Source organism: Capricornis sumatraensis, chromosome 3 (assembly GCF_032405125.1).
Source record: "Capricornis sumatraensis isolate serow.1 chromosome 3, serow.2, whole genome shotgun sequence".
Classification (NCBI taxonomy): Eukaryota; Metazoa; Chordata; class Mammalia; order Artiodactyla; family Bovidae; genus Capricornis; species Capricornis sumatraensis.
Window position 1 is genome coordinate 53,241,374 of NC_091071.1, and position 21,811 is coordinate 53,263,184.

Here is a 21,811-nt window from a genome sequence, read left to right on the forward strand (position 1 = left end):
ACTGAGTATTTCAGTATTTATTTCAATATTTATATGGAATATTTCAGTATTTATATCAGTACTATTATTTCAGAAATAATAGTAAATGAAATACTGAGATTCAAAACTGCTTAAGATCTTTAGTTCCAGAAAAGTGATAATTTTCCTATCCTATTTTAAAGTATGCTTTGAAGTAGGTTTTTGATTACATATCATATGAAAACTTTTATGTGATACTTAACTCTATGCTAAATTTATCTTGTAACATAATAGCTAGGGGTTATCAGCTTCAGTGCCTAATTGTAAATGTTTGCGATGGCAGCCTAGAATGGTCTTAAATTGGGCCTAGCATTGGCCTAGGTCTCTGGTGTCAGTCACAGGAGAGATTAGGAATTTGGTGACTAACCATCCTTAAGGTTAAGTCACTCCGAAGGACTTTTCTTTTGGAGGTATGCAGAACTCTTTTTCTGGACTCTATCCTGTCAACATATTTGTAGAATTTAAAGAAACATACAGGAAATATGCCAGCAAAAATGCAGAACTGTGAAAATTCTGGGAAACATAACCAGACACAACAAATATCTAGACAGAAACCACCTGAAAAGTTGGAAGTTAATGGGACGAATGTAAGTCCTTACTAAATTTAAAAAATCACATGTGCTCTTTCAGAAATTGAAGATTTTGCTTAGAAGTAGTCCATATAATATTGTTAAATGTAAAGTTTGCATTGTTCAAAGAGTTCTGTGACATTAAAATTGCAACTTTAAGGTGAAAAGAGACATACTGTCTCCACCCCCGTCTTGTGTCAGAAACAGATGTGGTTCTGAATGTCTTTGAGCATCTTTCTTTACAAAAAAAAAACAAATAAGCAAGCAAAACTTCTGCCCAGATGGATTTAACAGACTGTAATACTGACTGATCTGTCTAGAATGAAGAATATAGACCTACATTGACCTGATTATGTCTATGGACTTGTTTCACCCCTGAATGCAATACATTAGAGGTCCCCACACTGTGACTTGGAAGGACTAGAAAGAGTAAGAAGTGAGACCTAAGAGAGAACATTATATATGCCCTTGGTGGTTGAAACACTGTCCTGTGAAAGGAGAATTAAATTCTATACATGCCTCACTCAGCCCTCTCTATTTCAGTCTTCCCTATTCACACACCTGGACATGGTTCCTTATCTCCCTCAACCCAGCCGAAGTATCAGGTTTATTGAATGAAATCTAAAGCACAGATTTCTTTCTGTAAAAGTGTTTCTTTTTAATGTGAGGTCTTCAAAAATGGATGAGTGCCTCAGGGACTAAAGTCCCCAAATTGTAGGCACTGACGTAGTATTCCAGCAGCACTTGAGATGTCATAAAGGGCATGTAAAATTTCAGAGGGAGTTAGACACTGTAGTATATTCAAAATGCTTTCAGGTCCTTAGATTTTATAATTTTAGAGCAGTGAGTTCAGTACCAAAAGAAAAGAGTCTAAATTTTAAATACTACTTTGTAATAATGATAATCCTAAGTATATTTGTACTTCTAATTTTTTATCTGTGAAATTAAATAATTTCACTGTATTGTTTCTTTGTGTCCTTCCAGCCCTGTGTCTTTCAGTGACATTTTATTTTATCCAATTAAATATCCCATGTTGAAAAGCACGCTAACTCTTATTGCTGTGAAAGATGTGAAAGTTAACAACAAATATATTATTGAATGTAAAGATACGTGTGATAAATATATCTACATGGGAAATTAGTTTTTAATGTGTTTCAATTATTTTTGTTTGGGTTACTTTACTAATTCAAATAGAGATCATTAGTTATTTACCATTAAAGTGAATAGAGTAGGTTAGGAGATTGTTTTGTCTTTGAGTATAATACTTGGTTTTTAGCAGGCATACTAGAAAAACAGAAAGGGGAAAATGCAGAAAAGTGTGAGAAAATAATGCTTTAAATACTATCTGCTAGATGTCCTCCCTAAGTTTTTATGTAGATGCACATTAAAAAGTATATTAAACAAATGAATGGTTTTAAAAGCATATCATTAACTAAGGAAGCAGTAACATTCACACCATAAATTTAAAGGGAAACAATGTTAAGAGATTTTTTTTAATTTCAAATAATAGACATTTGAGGGATAGTTCTTTCATAGTAACTGCATTTAAAATTAGGGCACATGGTCTCCCTTTTCGTCTAGAGAACTATTTTATTTTTGAGGGGTTTGTATTTGCTTCAAAATCTAAATTCCTCTAGCTATTTTGACCCCTAACCGTCTTTTCCTGGGAGCATTCTCTTATTCTTTTGTTTTGAGGCATTCCTAATTTAAAATATGAAACAGTGTTGCAATAACTTCTCTCCAGTAGCTTAAACATGTAAAGGATAACAATGAAGCTCTGCCTCTAATCTTCCTAAAACCTACATGATCCCATGTCTGCTCCATCCAAGATGAGGCAGGTGGAGATGCAGCTGTTCCTTTCCATCATCTAAGACCTAGATGATCCCTCCTCCATCCCATCCAGAAGCAGAGTGTAGGAAGGCAATTGTGCCCCCACCCTTCCAAAACATCGATTATCCCTCCCTCAACCCTTCATAAAAGGCTCTATGGAGGTCTATAAAGATACTCTTGATATTCCAAATCAAAAAGTATTACATCTATCACTGCTTGCAATTATATTAATACATGTTACAATAATTTAAGAAACTACAGTTCAGTGTTTACAGTAAAACCTTGTTGAAGGTTTTAGCAAATGTAAAAGCTTCTCTGTAGTGTTAGATTCTTTTGAAAAGATGTAAATCCTTGAAGATTTTGGTTCAGTATACAGTGATAGAACATGCCCCACAATACAAACAGAATAGCATTCATTTAAAATTTTTGTCATTGAAAACAATCCTTAGGTATTTGAATATTCCAAAAATACAGTGAGATTGTGTAATTGTTAAGTGAAATATTTGCAAATATAATTTTAATGTTTATCTTTCTGATGATGATAGAAAAACAATTTAGAAACATTGCTGAATGTTACTAGAAAATGATTTGGTAATTTTTAAGATTGCTATTCTCAACCACAATGTTGCTAATTACCATGAGAATATGTTTTTTCCAGTGAACCTTCTTGACTCAAGATATTTGAATGCTTATTAAGCACAAGTGTTAGTCGCTCATTTGTGTCCGACTCTTTGCGACCCCATGGACAGTAGCCCGCCTCTCCAGGCAAGACTACTGGAGTGGGCTGCCATTTCTTTCTCCATATTAAGTACAACTGAGGTTTAATTTTCTCCTTTCGTTTCTGTATTTCAATATTAATAGGCTCCTGCTTTGCAAGCAGATTCTTTACTGTCTGAGCCACCAGGAAAGCCCAATAGGCTTCACGGATGACCTCAAAGATTGAAACATGCTCTTCCTTAAAGAGGTTTTTATAAATGTTTTGTAAGCATGCCCCTGTGCACAAGTGAGAGAATATTATTTGAGTTTGATTTATTGTTCTGAATTATGAGGATCTCCTTGTAGTTACAAGAAATGTATCCTCCGTACATGCAGGAGAGAAATAATTCTAACACAATATCTCTAAATGTATGCAGTTCTGTGTATGATCTTCAGGATGAAAGACTGTCTCAACTGCTTCTTAACTTTCGTGGTGTGATTGGCACTATAATATAGTGGATAAGAGGAATGACTCTGCATCTGAAGACATGGGCTCAAATCCCATTTCTTCCACTTACCACCTGTGCAAGCTTAAAATAATTCTTAACCTCTCTGAACCTTACTTTTTCCTACTACAAAAAGAGGATGGTAGTAATATAGTGCTTACCTCATAGGCTTCATTGTGAGGTGAAATCATTCACTATACATAGCTTGCTTAGGACAGTGGCTGATACCTCTTCAGTGCTATGTAAATATGATTCATCATTTCTAACCCATATGATTCAGAGCAATGCAAGCCTTAGTTCCCAGGCCTTAGTTTCTCACCTCTAAAACAACTCTTTGTAAGTTCCCATTTGAGGAAAAGGTGATACTTCAGCCACTTATAAAATCTCTAATTATTCAGATAAAGTGCTTCAACACATATACTATAATAAAATAATAATCAACTTTTAAAAGAGAAGTCACAGTAGAACTAAATTAATACATATATGGAAATTTAAACAGTTCAAATGTGTTTCCTAGAAACAAAGAATACTGGTATGAAGTACTGTGGGGCTTTGGGACAAAATAATTTTTTCTTTACATTTTATAATATTTCCAACTTTATAGATTTTCAGAGTTCTGCTGTCATTTTCCCATTTATTAAAGGTTGAGCATTTGATAATCACTTTTGATCACTTCTCTCCTAGTCAGTCATTAAATTTTATTACTTTCTCTGATGAAATGACCATTCTCTTCTTTTCCATTTTCAATCTTACCTATTTTGTTCAGACTATTGTTCCCTGATGTTTAGATTACCTCAGCAATCATATGTCATCCAAACTGGGATGCTAATGAAAGTAGGATGCTAAAAATCATTTATTTATTTACAATATATATTTATAGATAGAAAGTTAGGATTCTGATTTTGGCAGATAAATAGTTTTATTTTAAAGTGTATTACAATTTTTCAAAAATCATATATATGTTGGAATATTATATACCAAAAAAATAACTATGAACCAGTGCTATCTCAGGCAAACCAGACATTATAGACCTTTCCGTTCAGTTCAGTTGCTCAGTGGTGTCTGACGCTGTGACCCCATGAACCGCAGCACACCAGGCTTCCCTGTCCATCACCAACACCCGGAGCTTACTCAAACTCATGCCCCAATGAGTCAGTGATGACACCCAACCATCTTATCCTCCCTCTGTCATCCCCTTCTCCTCCTGCCTTCAGTTTTTTCCCCTTGCATAAGGAAGACTTCTTCCTCTCTCTCCCCATTGGCTTTTTATTTTGATTCATTTAATAATTAAATTGATTTTTGTGTCAGCTCCGACTTACTGACTAGATGGCAAGTTTTTTGAAAGGAAGAAACAATGGATTTTGTATTTTGTAGACTCCCTTCCTCCCATGTTTATCCCACTGTTAGGCACTGGAGTCCCTTGGACTGCAAGGAGATCCAACCAGTCCTTTCTGAAGGAGATCAACCCTGGGATTTCCTTGGAGGGAATAATGCTGAAGCTGAAACTCCAGTACTTTGGCCACCTCATGCAAAGAGTTGACTCATTGGAAAAGACTCTGATGCTGGGAGGGATTGGGGGCAATAGGAGAAGGGGACAACCCAGGATGAGATGGCTGGATGGCATCACGGACTCGATGGACATGAGTCTGAGTGAACTCCAGGAGATGGTGATGGACAGGGAGGCTTGGCGTGCTGTGATTCATGAGGTCGCAAATAGTCGGACACGACTGAGCAACTGAACTGAACTGAACTGAGGCACTGGAGAAATGACTTATATATTTTTATTTATTTATTTTGTAATCCACAATTACAACAGAAAGAACAAATGATGGTTAGAAGAATGCTGATCACACTTACTAGGTGTTTTTGAACATCGTTGGCATTCACGCCCCATGCTCATTCTAGGATTATATACCATTTTATGCATATGCTGATAATTGTGCTTTTGATATTTCTTTTATATTTATATGGCATGTGTACAGATGCATTCCATTCTGTACCGTTAATAACATTTGTACCGTTAATAACGTTTTGTATTTATACAGAGAGAGTTAATATATTTCTCTCCATATATCTCTTTAGTAAATGTCTAAATAGCAAAGAAAAATGAGTGTTTTCAAGTATTTCTATTGGTTCTGAACCTTTTGAGTAGACCTGACTCATTCATGAAAAAAATAAATTATCCCGCTTCTCATAGCTGACATTCTTCTGTATATCAACTGTAAAGAGCTGTCTTAGGACTACTCCAGTTACATGATATTTTGGGAAAAAAAATCTTTGAATATATTTTGAAAGACTATTGCCAACCCAGTCTGATACTTGTTGTCTGGCTGAGAAAAGGAATATCTCTATACCTGACCTAGTCCCATGTTGCTTCCTGGCAGCCTCCAGTCGAGGGAGAGGGACTGGGTGGTATTCTGAAGGCCATTTGGGTACCTGGAACTCTGTCTCTCTCCTGACTGTATTCACTGTATGACATAGTGCCAGATTCCATATATATATATATCTGTGAAAAAAAATTTCTAGAAAAGAAACACACAACACATAGATCTTTTAAATATTTTTTGCTTCTCATTAGCCTTCTGGAAGAGGTATTACACTCACAAATTGCCTGCCTGACACCAAATACCATTACTTATATAGTCAATTTAATATTTGAAAGATAATTTTGTCATCTATTTGGCCTTTTGTTGAAAATTTGATTATATAAAGAAAAATATTATAACCATAGACACTTTGGAAAGAAAATAATCCCTATCAAGTAAAGATTTATTGCATGTAGCTGTATACCACAGTGAATCACTAAGCACTGTCAACAACTCTTGAAAACCCCAATCAACAACTCATATCCATAGTCCCAAAGAAATATCTTATTTTTCATATGGTGTTCTCATATCAAAAGACACAGAAATTTCCCTCATAATCTAAACATGTCTACATGTTGAATCTGATGCCATTGAGCTGGTTTTACAAAAATAGATAAAAACTTGTGGTAAGTATCCATCAGACCTCCTGCTTCCTGGCAGGAGCGAAGTGAGAAGTAAAAATGTAGCACCGCATCTCTGCCAAGATGGCAGCCATCCAAACACAGTCACCCTAGGTGACCACTGACTACTTTTTGCCATCCTTTTCTTCCTGGCCCATCCCTGGTTTTAACAAGGATAAATTTTTTTTATCATAAGATTTTATTGTAAGATTCCTCCAGAGAAGTGTTACAGATGCCTTTAAAAGAGAAAATTCACAGACCTCCATTTTGTGAATATTAATTTTGTATGAACAAGTAAAATGGTAGGAATAAATTTTTTAGGCATGTGACCATTATACAACTCTCAATCAAGCTTCTGTTCACTTCAGTTGCTCAGTTGTCTCCAACTCTTTGTGACTCCATGGACTGCAGCTCACCAGGCCTCCTTGTCCATCACCAACTACCGGAGCCTACTCAAACTCATGTCCATCATGTTGGTGATGTCATCCAACCTTCTCACCCTCAGTCGTCTCTTCTTCCCCTGCCTTCAATCTTTCCCAGCAAGAGGGTCTTTTCAAGTGAGTCATTTCTTGGCATCAAGTGGCCAAAGTATTGGAGTTTCAGCTTCAGCATCAGTCTGTCCAATTCAGAGCTGATCTCCCTTAGGATGGACTGGGTGGATCTCCTTGCAGTCCAAGGGACTCTCAAGAGTCTTCTCCAACACCACAGTTCAAAAGCATTAATTCTTTGGTGCTCAGCTTTCTTTATAGTCCAACTCTCACATCCATACATGACTACTGGAAAAACCATAGTTTTGACTAAATGGACCTTTATTGTCAAAGTAATGTCTCTGCTTTTTAATACTGAGTACTCTTGCCTGGAAAATCCCATGGACAGAGGAGCCTGGTAGGCTGCAGTCCATGGGGTGGCTAAGAGTCAGACACGACTGAGTGACTTCACTTTGACTTTTCACTTTCATGCATTGGAAAAGGAAATGGCAACCCACTCCAGTATTCTTGCCTAGAGAATCCTAGGGCTGCCGTCTCTGGGGTCGCACAGAGTCGGACATGACTGAAGCAACATAGCAGCAGTAGCAGCAGCAGGTTGATCATTGCTTTTCTTCCACGGAGCAAGTGTCTTTTAATTACATGGCTGCAGTCACTGTCTGCAGTGATTTTGGAACCCAAAAAGGTAAAGTCTGTCACAGTTTCCATTAGTTCCCCATCTATCTGCCATGATGGGACCAGATGCCTTGATCTTAGTTCTCTGAATGTTGAGCTTTAAGCCAACTTTTTCATTCTCTTCTTTCACTTTCATTAAGAGACTCTTTAGTTCTTCATTTTCTGCCATAAGGATGATGTCATCTGTGTATCTTGGGTTATTGATATTTCTCCTGGCAGTCTTGATTCCAGCTTGTGCTTCATCCAGCCCAGCATTCCTCATGATGTACTCTGCATGAAAGTTAAATAAACAGTATGACAATATATAGCCTTGATGTACTTCTTTCCTGATTTGGAACCAGTCTATTGTTACATGTCCAACTCTAACTGTTGCTTCTTGACCTGCATACAGATGTCTCAGGAGGCAGGTCAGGTGGTCTGATATTCCCATTCCTTTCAGAGTTTTCCACAGTTTGTTGTGATCCACACATTCAAAGGCTTTTGTGTAGTCAATAAAGCAAGAGTAGATGTTTTTCTGGAACTCTGTTGCTTTTTTGATGATCCTGTGGATGTTGGCAATTTGATCTCTGGCTCCTCTGCCTTTTCTAAATCCAGCTTGAACATCTGAAATTTCATTCACATATAAATACAATACAAACTACAAATAAATTATAATGATAATAAACAATAAAACATAAATTAATAACTAATTGATTTATTTAATGGCAGATGTTTTTTGCTAATAGGGAAAAATCTCTTTAACATGATTTTGGTATGGACTGCTATAGAACAGGTTAGGAACGAAATAGGAGCAGGATAGAAAAGCTTGTGTCATTCTTGGTTGTGTGTTCTTTTACTGCCCTTTTTCCATTTGAATGCTGGACAATCTTTACAGGAATGAGCCTGAAAAGCATTGATATAACATGTGTAGTGTAGGGGAATCTCAAATTTATCTTTCCTAGGGACTCAGAAGAATGTTTTCTAGTTTATCACCTATTAATTCTATTAAATAAATGTGACTGACTAGTGTAGATATGATCAGAGAGGGCATAAAATCCTAAAACGTTGGTTTAATTCTAGAATCTGCCCAGGTTGAACATCACAAGCCAATAATTCTTGCCTTTCAAATATTCGAGCTCTCTGTATGCTGTTTGACTCAGAATGTTACTTCCAAAACTTTTTGGCCTTCTTGTTTGATAAACTGCTTTGTTAGGTATCTTTCTCCTGTTCAGACTTATTAAATTCCAACTCCATTCATATAACTGAGGGTAAGAAGCATTTACGATACTCTGAACCTGAGCTTCAAAGAAGACAGACTTTGAGACTCAAATATAAAGGGGAACTTGTGATTACTTTCATTTTACCTGATAATAATTAAAATATCTTTGCTCAATTATTTTTATTTCCTAGTTAGTCTTTAGAGGTTTTCTATGACATACCATAGCCATTAAGTGCATTGGCTTTGTGGGCAGAAAAATGTGGGTTTAAATTCCAGTTCTATTTGCAGACTCTGCCTCTGGCCTTGAAAAAAATTATACCACTCTCAGCCTCAAGTTCCTCATTTGTTATATGTGAAGAGTAATATCTCATAAAATTTTTATGAAGATTGTGATGACTAAACTCAGTATTTAGCACAAATAACTCAAAGGCATTAATGTTTAAGTTTTTTATGATAATGGTATCTGTGATTATCCAGGATCAACAGAGGTTTACAGCTGGGAAAAAATAAAATAATCAGGGGTACCATTTGTATACATTTTATTACATTTGTATTATATTTTATAATGATTTTTAATACAACTAAAGTATGTAACCATGAAGTTTCTTCATTTAATATACTTAATACTATGATTACCTGAAATATCGTAAAGCATTTGTAAAATTCAAACATAATTATAAAACACCAATATATGTTTTATGTCTTTGGGTCTTCTTTCTAATCAAAGGGATATCAAAACTGTGTTTCCAACTTAATCTTATGACTTGAGGTATGGATTTGTTATACTTTTAAATTTTGGTTCAGTTCCACATACTGAGTGCCTCCTATATGAGGATTTGTCATGCAGTCTGGGAGTCTAATAATAGTAAACAGAGGGTGGTTTTGTCCTTTATTGGCATGCCTGGAAAATAGGGGCATATGTAGATGTTTTCAGTGTCTACTGTATGCTCAGACAGAGACCTGAACAAGTGTTAAGGGAGGACAAAGTCTTGATGTTGTACTTCCATTGAAGAATGTAAAAATTAAAATTTTCTGTCTTCTCAAAACTTGGGTTTTATCTTCTAACGTCTTGGACTTGTTTGCCTAGATGCTAGCTAATCCACAGGCATAGTTCACAATTCTGTCTTCGTTCAGAGAAATTTTCTGAAGTATGGTGTTCAGTTGCTCAGCCATGTCAGACTCTTTGTGACTCCATGGACTGTAGCCTGGCTGGCTCCTCTGTCCATGAAATTTTCCAGGCAAGAATACTGGAGTGGGTTGCCATTTCTTCCTCCAGGGGATCTTCCCGACCCAGGGATCGAATCTGTGTCTGCTGAGTCTCCTGCATTAGCAGGCAGATTCTTTTAACACTATGCCACCTGGGAAGCCATTTTCTAAAGTAAAGCCACATTGAAATAAAGCCATGGTTACAAAATTACAAATTTGGAAGCTATTGACTATATTTTATAATATAATTACATTTCAAAATACATTAGAAAACATTCTATCTTCTAAGTCAACTAATCTAGAAATAATAGAATTTGCCTTCTCTCTATCTGTCTCCAACCCACATTCACTCTGGTGCTTAATTTTAGCCATTGCAGCTCTAACTGCTGTACTTAGGGTTCTCTTATACTGTGCTCTTTTTCATGTCTCCTACTGGATTCAGCTGACACATACATGGTTGAATTTGTTTTGTGTATAAAGATAGATAGTAATTGCCTCTTTTATCCTTTTATATGTTCAGTCATTTTTAATGTTTATATCATAAACTCAAATAGGTTAGCATTAAAGGACCTGCAAATTTGGTCTGAATTTGCTGTTCAAAGGAAAGATTTGGTCTTCAGTTCCATGAAACAACTCAGAAGACAAAAAGAAATTTCTTCAACAAGTGAGGAGGTGGTTCCTAAAACCTAAGTTGGTTGGCAAAATAGAAGAATCAATATAGGCGTGTAAATAGTACACATGGGCATCACCAGATGGTGAACACCGAAATCAGATTAATTATATTCTTTGCAGCCAAAGATGGAGAAGCTCTATACAATCAGCAAAAACAAGACCGGGAGCTGACTGTGGCTCAGATCATGAACTCCTTATTATCAAATTCAGATTCAAATTGAAGAAAGTGGGGAAAACCACTAGACCATTCAGGTATGACCTAAATCAAATCCCTTATGACTATACAATGGAAGTGAGAAACAGAATTAAGGGACTATATCTGATAGACAGAGAGCCTGATGAACTATGGACAGAGGTGCATGACATTACAGGAGACAGGAATCAAGACCATCCCCAAGAAAAAGAAATGTAAAAAGAAAAATGGCTGTCTGAGGAGGGCTTGAAATAACTGTGAACAGAAGGGAGGCGAAAAACAAAGGAGAAAAGGAAAGATATAAGCATCTGAATGCAGAGTTCCAAAGAATAGCAAGAAGAGATAACAAAGCCTTCTTCAGTGATCAATGCAAAGAAATAGAGGAAAATAAATGAATAGGAAAGACTAGAGATCTCTTCAAGAAAATTAGAGATACCAAGGGAACATTTCATGCAAAGATGGGCTCAATAAAGGACAGAAATGCTATGGACCTAACAGAAGCAGAAGATATTAAGAATAGGTGGCAAGAATACACGGAAAAACTGTACAAAAAAGATCTTCACAACCCAGATAATCACAATGATGTGATCACTCACCTAGAGCCAGACGTCCTGGAATGTGAAGTCAAGTGGGCCTTAGAAAGCGTCACTACGAACTAAAGCTAGTGGAGGTGAAGGAATTCCAGTTGAGCTATTTCAAATCCTGAAGGATGATGCTGTGAAAGTGCTGCACTCAATATGCCAGCAAATTTGGAAAACTCAGCAGGGATCAGAGGACTGGAAAAGGTCAGTTTTCATTCCAATGCCAAAGAATGCTCAAACTACCACACAATTGCACCCATCTCACACGCTAGTAAAGTAATGTTCAAAATTCTCCAAGCCAGGCTTCAGCAATATGTGAACTGTGAACTTCCAGAAGGCAGAGAAACTAGAGATCAAATTACCAACATCTGATGGATCATCAAAAAAGCAAGAGAGTTCCAGGAAAACATCTATGTCTGCTTTATTGAATTTACTAAAGCCTTTGACTGTGTGGATCACAATAAACTGTGGAAAATTCTGAAAGATGGGAATACCAGACCACCTGATCTGCCTCTTGAGAAACCTGTGTGTGGTTCAGGAAACAACAGTTAGAACTGGACATGGAACAACAGACTGGTTCCAAATAGGAAAAGGAGTACGTCAACGCGGTATATTGTCACCCTGCTTATTTCACTTCTATGCAGAGTATATCATGAGAAATGCTGGGCTGGAGGAAGCACAAACTGGAATCAAGATTGCCGGGAGAAATATCAATAACCTCAGATATTCAGATGACACCACTCTTATGGCAGAAAGTGAAGAAGAACCAAAGAGCCTCTTGATGAAAGTGAAAGAGGAGAGTGAAAATGTTGGCTTAAAGCTCAACATTCAGAAAACGAAGATCATGGCATCCAGTCCCATCACTTCAATCCGAATAGGTGGGGAAACAGTGGAAACAGTGGCTGACTTTATTTTTCTGGGCTCCAAAATCACTGCAGTATTGCAGCCATGAAATTAAAAGACGCTTACTCCTTGAAAGGAAAGTTATGATCAACCTAGACAGCATATTAAAAAGCAGAGACATTACTTTGTCAACAAAGTTCCGTCTAGCCAAGGCTATGGTTTCTCCAGTAGTCATGTATGGATGTGAGAGTTGGACTATAAAGAAAGCTGAGCCCCAAAGAATTGATGCTTTTGAACTGTGGTGTTGGAGAAGACTCTTGAGAGTCCCTTGGACTGCAAGGCGATCCAACCAGTCCATCCTAAAGATCAGTCCTGGGGGTTCACTGGAAGGACTGACGTTGAAGCTGAAACTCCAATACTTTGCGAAGAGCTGACTCATTTGAAAAGACCCTGATGCTGGGAAAGATTGTGGGTAGAAACAGAGGGGAACAACAGAGGATGAGATGGTTGGATGGCATCACCAACTCAATGGACATGGGTTTGGGTGGACTCCGGGACTTGGTGATGGACAGGGAGGCCTAGCGTGCTGCGGTTCGTGGGGTCGCAAAGAATGGGACATGACTGAACCACTGAACTGAACTGAAAATAATGCAGAAACAGAGACTCTACATAAAGATTAATGTAAGTATAAAGTTAAAGGTTTACTGTATAAATTTTAAAGCTATTTCATAAGCCAGTTTACATATAAAACTGGCTTTTGGAGTATCATCTTATAGTTTAGCAGTCATGCTATATCAATTGCAATTCCTGGCAGAATATGAATTTATTCTGAATTCTGAAATCTATCATAGACCCTCTAAATGGAAGCTATCCAACTCGTTATTAATGGTGAAGTCAAGACAGTGCATTTTGTTATTAAATTCCCTTTGAAAATGAACAGAAGTCAGGTTAGTGTCTTTTATTCAATCTTAAATTTCCACAAATTATAATCTAGACCAAAATATCACATTGTGCAACTACTTCAAAACCTTTATATTTTCTTTCATTGTAGATATCAAAATCTGTATTTTGAATAGGTGAGTGCCTTGTGTTTATCTAGAATAAATATGTTAATTGAAAATAGTCAAGTTTATCTCCTGAAAGGGAACAAAAAGTTGCTATTTCTTCACCTTTAGAGATTGAATCAGATGATACTCAAGGACTCAGTAAATCTGGAGCTATAAGGTCCTTGAGAAACCATCTGCTTCATTTTTTGATTCTGTTTTTTATACTAGATTAATTCAATGATAGTCTTAACTGCATCAAGCTTAAATGATTTTAGGAGAAATAATTTATGTAGTGAGTATAATTCATGTTTCTGAAGAGTAACGTCCTTTAAAAGCTTCCCAACTGATGGTGATTTATTGCATTATTAAAAACATAATTTTTAAAAAATTTTGAAATATTGAGTTGGCCAAAAAGTTCATTTGAGGTTTTGCATAAGATGTTATACAAAAACCCAAATGAAAAAGAAAAAGAAATCTTTGGCTTACCCAATACAGCCTTTTTAGTGATTAATGTCAAGCTATAACTCCCTATCAAAATGTTATTATCTGTCTATATTAACCTGGGTCAAATGTGAGTTGAGTCTGATGATCTGTTTAGGTAGTGATTAAAACAGGACAAACAAATGATATAGTCATCAGATCAGTCATGGAGAAATACTTTCTGAATGGGAGCTGCTATGTGGTAAGATAGACAGTTAAGTCTGCACACCAGATCCCAGACTGTCAGAAGCAGCATTCCACATATCCTCTGATTCAGGAGTCACAGAGAGTTTCAGGAAGAGGTAATCTGATGCTTGGGGCAGTCCAGCAGCTGGTGAAACTCTCTGATGAATCTGTACTGTCACCTGTCTGTTTGCTTTCAAACTTATCCCCTGCATTATTCTTGCTCTTTCCCTTGGTTTCTGAGTAGCTTGGTCAGTGGCAAACTGTTGGAAGACTGGGTGACTAAAGGAAGACAGAGAAGTATGTCTCTCCACCAAAACTGTGGTATATGCTCCATGGTTTCAGATAAGACCAGGCGTGTTCTGGGTGGTATGGCCATAGACGCCCCATGGTTTCTGATCCCAGTGGAGAGACTTGGTTCTAGCTTTCAAGTGATGTTCCAGGCTCCTGGTCTGTGATAGCAGAGGCACATCCCTTGTTACCCTTAATCTAGGAACTATAGCCCCAGATATACTATGCCAATTTGTCCTCACTTTGAAATAACACTGATTTTGTTATGGGGCCAGTTTTACTTTAGGTTGTGTATTTGGCAGAAAGAGATGATTTGTTCCCTGTAATCAGAAATTTCTGTCTGTCCTGGAATAAGAAGCTTTAGAGCACTGCTATTAAGACATAATAAGTAACATTTGTGAAGAAGTATACTACAAGGATATCTATAATATATGTATATGTTATTATTTTCAACTTATTGTGGGCTAATATATTTTGTGTACAAAATGCTAAAGTGAAATAGATGTATAAATCATACCATGATACTTACTTACACATCTACTATGAGGCATCTGTGGCTGCTTTTTCAGAATAATATTAAAAAGAATAGCAATTTCTTCTGTTTTCTCTGTTTCTCAAATCAGGCTAATTGCTTGTGGGGTATTTCATTTGTTTCTGAGCATGGATGATAATTTTAAAAATTTTCTTAAGTGAAAAAATTGACATATTTTGTAATGATATAATTTTTATGACATAGGATGCATGTTAGGATTTTTCATATTATGCCTCAAAAGACTGATTTTATAGTTCACATCAGCTTGTCTCTGATTTCACATGAATGATCTGGAAGGGATCATATTTTAAAAATATGAAATCAGCATGAATAAACTAAGTAATGAGATATTTTCAGTGATCTATGAGTACCATTTTAACTAAACTGAAATGGTCATGAAAGAGGAGTGTAGGTAATTTTTTTCTCAGATTATTTTATTTATTTTTTAGTCCATTCCCCTGGGGTTCACTTGCCATCAAACCAGTTCTTGCTTTTTGTGCAAACTCTTTGCCTTCATTGCTACTGAATTCCTCAAAGTTCTATTTTCTGCCAATATTGTACATTCAGCATATCCTCTTCATCTGCATTTGCTGTGCCATGTCTTGCTATATTGATTCCTGGGCTTCCACCAAATTATCTACAGTTTTGGTTTACTAATAATATCAAGCAGTTTAGCTCTACAGCTAAAAAGACTGCCAGTTTTCCCTCACTGACAGGAATTCCAGAAGGAGCTAAAAACTATCATCAGGCTGAAACCATTTTTATGCTTTGTCATAAGGACATGAGCAATCCTTTCATTACCCTAGCTGTATTTTTTTTCTTCTATTTTTGAAAGTGGTTGGTCCCATTGACAGACTAGCCCATCTGTCTGGTTTAAACCTGTAAATGTGTGATCTTACCTGCCTTCACCAATATTCCTTCCTTTGCAAAAATATCTAACTCATCTAGAACTGCTGGTTTAATTCACACACACAAAAAAAACTTATTACTAAGCCAAATCATCTGGGTTCACTTTCCAAAGCTTAAGGTTAGAATTTGCTGTACCTGAATCCCTGTGCTTTAAATTGTCATATGTTATTTGGTCAGGGAATGACCTCTTCCTTATCTTCTGTTTGTTTCATACAGTGAGTAAAGTTTTTGCTCATCACGACTTTATTTGTGAAGTTGAATACTCATGAACAAATGATATATAAGCAATCATAATTTTTTAAATGGATATGGTTAATAAATTTTCTTCAATTAAATTGTTGAATGGTGGTTGTTTATATTATGTAAAACTAATTTTGTCAGATAAAGAGTAATCCTGGCACTTTTCTTTAACAGATGTACCTACTTTCATATTTACTGGAGAAAGGTCTCAGTAGAGTGAATGCTTGGAGACTGGCTAAGCATTTTCCCAGAATTGAAATATATGAATTTAATGTTATTCATTCAGATTACTGTTTCACATAAACATGCCTAATAAGACTAATCTACAAACTAAATATGAAAGTTTCAGACTAACTATTATATATGACTTACTATGTTTTCTTATCTTTTCAGAATTTAATCGCCCCTCCTGGTGTCTGACCCCAGCAGACAGGGGATTGTGTCGAGCCAATGTGACCAGATTCTACTATGATTCAGTCATTGGGAAATGCCACACATTTGAGTACAGTGGATGTGGAGGGAATGAGAACAATTTTACCTCTAGAAAAGCATGTTTTAGGGCTTGTGAAAGAGGTACAGAGGGCATTCTCCGATTAATTCACTACTGTTTAAGACAATAATTGTATTGAAATCATGAATGAATTTTAATCTGGGAAAGTATGAAATTAGTTCTATTTATGATAAGAAACAGTATTTTCATTTAACTGTGTCTTCTCAACTACATTTTAATAATATTGCCAGATACGTTAACTACAGTTCCTTTCAATGTATCTTCCTCCCCCAGAGAAATTTAAACAAAACATTTTATTTTTTTAATGTTTATACACTAAGCTTTCATTTTAAAGCATTATACCAAAATATCTCTAAGCTTTCCAATGGATAGAAATTTAATGTATTTATTTTCTCCTGAAAATAAAAATGGTCCATATTTATAGAGTGTGTGCATGCTAAATCACTTTAGTCATGTCCAACTCTTCATGACCCCGTGGACCGTAGCCACCAGGCTCCTCTGTCCATGGGATTTTCCAGACAAGAATCCTGGAGTGGGTTGCTATGCCCTCCTCCACGGGAGCTTCACAACCCAGGGATCAAACCAAGTTTCTTAAGTCTCCTGCATTGGTAGGTGGACTCTTTACTGCTAACGTCACCTGGGAAGCCCATTTATAGAGTGTTAATATGTAAATAAAATCATCTGTAACTCCACTCAGTCATGTTACAGCCACATGTCCACTTTAATAAAAGAAACATTAATTTCTAACTGAAGATGAATAATAAAAATCAATAATGTTTACCCATTCATGCAAACTGACATCCTTAGAAAGAGGATGTTTACACAAAGAAATAGACAAATGACTGTTAAACCAATTACAGTTTTTTGATTTAAATCATTAAAAGATAATTTGAAGAAATTTTAGATTATGTTTTGTTATGTTAGTTTATCATGTATACATTTATTTATCTTCCTTTTCTAGGTTATATCCGAAGAATATCAAAAGAAGGATTACTTAAAACCAAAAGAAAAAGAAAGAAGCAGCTAGTCAAAATAGTATATAAATTTGGTACATTACAGCATCATTTCTACTAAATATTTTGGACAAACATTTTCATTATCGTTCTTATTGTTTCTCTCCTGAAATCTTTTTAATGAAAATCTCATGAATCTTCTATGCATATATTACCTGCTATTAATACCTTTGCATCAGAGTTCCTTTTCCAATCTAATCAAATTGCTTATTCTGTGGCTATAACTTATTAACTGTCTACTATGAATTTATTATTTTCTTGATTCCTTTCTATCTGTCATTTAACTACAATTTATCATTCTGCTGGCCCCATCAAGTCAGTCTGTTTTACCATCTGGTGATTATCTGTTTGAAAATATGTCATCACTTATTTGTTTTTATCACCCATACAATTATATTCTTTATACCCTATGTTCAGATTAACAAATATAACTATTAAAGATCAAGTGGTTTGGGGTTTCACATTTAAAATGGTGGCAAGCATCTTTTTCTGATTAAAATCACTCAATATTATATTTGCAAAGAGCTAATAACAACAGAATTCTGTAAGATTCACTCCCTAGACATACTTTTGCTCCCTTTACACTAACGAGCACTTCAAACAATCCTAAGCCAAATCATATCTGAACAAAGAGAGTCAACTCTGTGTCATGTGCCTGCCTGATTTTGATTGATGTAACTTTTGTGTGCTTCTGGCCCATCTTATCAGTAAAGAGGGTTGAATAGTTGTGTGTTAAATACAGATCATGATAAGAAAAGTCCTGGTGGAAAAGAGTTTTTAATGGCAATCTGAAGGAAATTATTTATGTACTTTCTAATTTTATTGTTTGACAAAATTTTCTCTTCCCGAAAATGGCAAGAATATATAAACCTCCCCAAACCTATTCATTTATAATTAGGCTTTGCACACAATGCAACCAGTAATTCATGCTTTAAAAAATGTCATGCTATTTCTGTAAAAGAGGAAGACAAAATTATCAGGAAGGAAAAGTCTCCTAGAAAAATGCGTATTATTCACTCTCAAGCTTTTAACATTTCTCTGGAGTTAATTCAGTTTATCTAGATCCATACCTTTCCTTCTCTGCTGAGTCATGTACAGTTTGAGATCTCAAGAGCCTTGTTCACTTCAAATTTCACATTTAAATTTGAACTTGTCATCTAGAAACAACTAACCACTTTGTCCATTTAGTTTAGTAATAGTAAATAAATTCTGCCTGTTCCTCAGTCTTGAAAGTTTGAACCCAATTTTGATTTCTTCCTTTCCCTCATATACAGCTTATAATCAGTCTCTAAACCCTATTGATTGCTTTGTCATAAAGTTCATCTAACTCCCAGTCTTTTTACCTCTACTTCATTCTTCACATCGTTACTGATTTAATTCTTAAGAATTAACTCGTGTGTTTCTCCACTACTCAGAACCCTTCAGTGATTCATTAATTGGTACTTAACTTCACCCTATCCTCCCAATTTAATTTTGATATATGTATGTATTTGTACTTACCTACACTACTCTTTCATGACCATTTCAGTTTAGTTAAAATGGTACTCATAGATCACTGAAAATATATCTCATTACTTAGTTTATTCATGCTGATTTCATATTTTTAAAATATGATCCCTTCCAGATCATTCATGTGAAATCAGAGACAAGCTGATGTGAACTATAAAATCACTGTCTTTTGAGGCATAATATGAAAAATCCTAACATGCATCCTATGTCATAAAAATTATATCATTACAAAATATGTCAATTTTTTCACTTAAGAAAATTTTTATATCTTGTTTTCAAATATTCAGTACATAATCACATAAATAACTGCCTTAAATTGAGTCTTCTATGGAATTTGAAACTTTTTGAAATCAAAGTCTCTTGTGAAATATGTCTGTTGTCTTTTACACATGGATAGCAACACCTTTAAGTAAATGATAAAGTCTTCTTAGGTCAAGTGGCAAGTTGCCACCAAGGACATATAAATAGCATATTGGTGACTTGACTATTTTCCCCAACAACTATTCATAACTTCATTACTTAGTCAAAAGACATACACTGAGAGATGGTTTGCAATGCTTAATGTATGTGAATATGTTTACTGTGTTTTTAAATAAGATTGTCTCTGGTGGTTTTGTCTTCCCATATTTTGCATAATTGAATGCATCTAACTGTGAATTTTATATAGAATTACATTATATAGCATCTGATGCTTATTTACCGACTCTGTTTATTCTGTTCAAAATTAACAGGTTATACTGAAAATTGATAAAGTGTTTTTATTTTTTACAGTATAAGAAATAAAATATATTATCCTAAATAATAAAGTGTGACTGTTACACTTATGTTAGACTTAAAAAAATAAAAATTAATGATCTTCAGTTATTGCAAAGGTAAAGAGTTCTAAGACAAAGAAAAAATTCATCACAAGCTGCACTCTACTTGCCTCCATCTATATATTCTACATTTACTCTATTTCATATGTATTTCTACCAGTCATCCAATTGTATAAATATAATATGTTCAAATATATATTATATGACAACACAGTATGTAAATGATTTCCAATCCTGACTAGCCTGTCCAGTTTTCATACCAGAGGAAAGAAAACGACACTAAAGTAACCAACTATTTAAGGGACTTTCTGATTTTTTCACCTTCTTTCTTAAGAACTTGAGCAAAAACATGTCTTGGTTGACTTCCCTGCAGTCTCCTATGCTTAGGAAACCTTGATTCTTATCAGCCCCTCAGGCCCAACCTCTGAACTACTCTAATCACATAGCTGAAGTCTTGGCTAGAACACCACTTTCAAAGAAGTAGTATTTATACCATTTTAAAAATACACAATAATTCATCTTACCAAAGAAATAGAAATGTACAGACATTTAATTGTATAATGTAACAATAAGTTAGGACAATGAATATGGTCTCCTCATCACTTTTCTTAAAAATAAGAAAAATTCTGACTCACACAGTCAGAAACAAAACATAGACATTTTTTGTCAAAATTGAGAAAGTCAAAGGTATATGACTTCAGTATTGATGGATTCAGGACCTCCTATTATTAAAACTCAGTCTCTCTCCACTTCTAATTCTGCTGCGCAACATTTTTTTTTTTTTTTGCTTTTATTTTCTAGCCTCAAAGATTTCAAGATGATTTCTAGAATTTAAGTCCCTTTAAGCTCAGAGTAAAGTTTTCTAGAAAAGTTTGAACTCTCTTACCTCAAAAAATGGAATTAAAATTCTGGCCTCAGGCATGACCAATGAAAGAAATAATTGATAAGCTAGACTTCATTAAACTTAAAAGATTCTGCTCTAAGCATGCTGTATCCTGCGTCAGACATAGACTGGCGATTCAATTCTTACATGATAGTATACATGTTGGGGCTGGTGCATGGGGATGATCCACAGAGATGTTATGGGGAGGGAGGTGGGAGGGGGGTTCATGTTTGGGAACGCATGTAAGAATTAAAGATTTTAAAATTAAATAAATAAATAAATAAATAAAAATAAAAAATAAAAAAAAAAGATTCTGCTCTATGAAAGACAGTATCAAGAGCTTAGAAGACAAGCTACAGCCTAGGAGAAAATGCAGAAACACGTTGGTTAAAAGACTGCTATTGAAAATATGCAAAAAACTCTTAAATCTCAAGAATAAGAAAACAATCCTATTAAAAATAGATCAAAGACCTTAACGGACATCTAAAAAACCTATGGAGATGGCAAATAAGTTTATGAAAAGATGTTCCACGTCATATGTCATCATGGAAATGTAAATTAAGACAACAATGAGTTACTACTACACACCGATTAGGATGGTTAAAATAAGATGCATGATACCACCAAAATCTGTGAAAGATGTGGAAAAGCAAAAGCAACTCATTCTTTGCTGGTAGGAATGCAAAAGAGTACAGCTACTTTGGAAGGCAGTTTGACAATTTCTTTTTATACTGCTCATGGGGTTCTCAAGGCAAAAATACTAAAGTGGTTTGCCATTCCCTTCTGCAGATCAAATTGCCAACATCTGTTGGATCATAGAAAAAGCAAGAGTTCCAGAAAAACCTCTACTTTTGCTTTATTGACTATGCCAAAACCTTTGACTGTGTTGATCATAACAAACTGTGAAAAATTCTCGAGAGATGGGAATATCAGACTACATT

At 35.4% G+C, this 21,811-nt stretch overlaps 1 protein-coding gene across 1 annotated transcript in view; it reads left to right on the forward strand.

Annotated features, from left to right (window-relative positions):
- Positions 1 to 19,861, forward strand: part of TFPI (tissue factor pathway inhibitor) — an 85,478-nt gene extending 65,617 nt beyond the window's left edge. Inside the window, exons 7-8 of the mRNA XM_068968139.1 lie at positions 16,533 to 16,712; positions 17,612 to 19,861. Of these exons, the coding sequence (XP_068824240.1) occupies positions 16,533 to 16,712; positions 17,612 to 17,724 (293 nt within the window). The 3' untranslated portion in view covers positions 17,725 to 19,861. The remainder of the gene's footprint in view (positions 1 to 16,532; positions 16,713 to 17,611) is intronic.
- Positions 19,862 to 21,811: the final 1,950 nt, after the last annotated feature.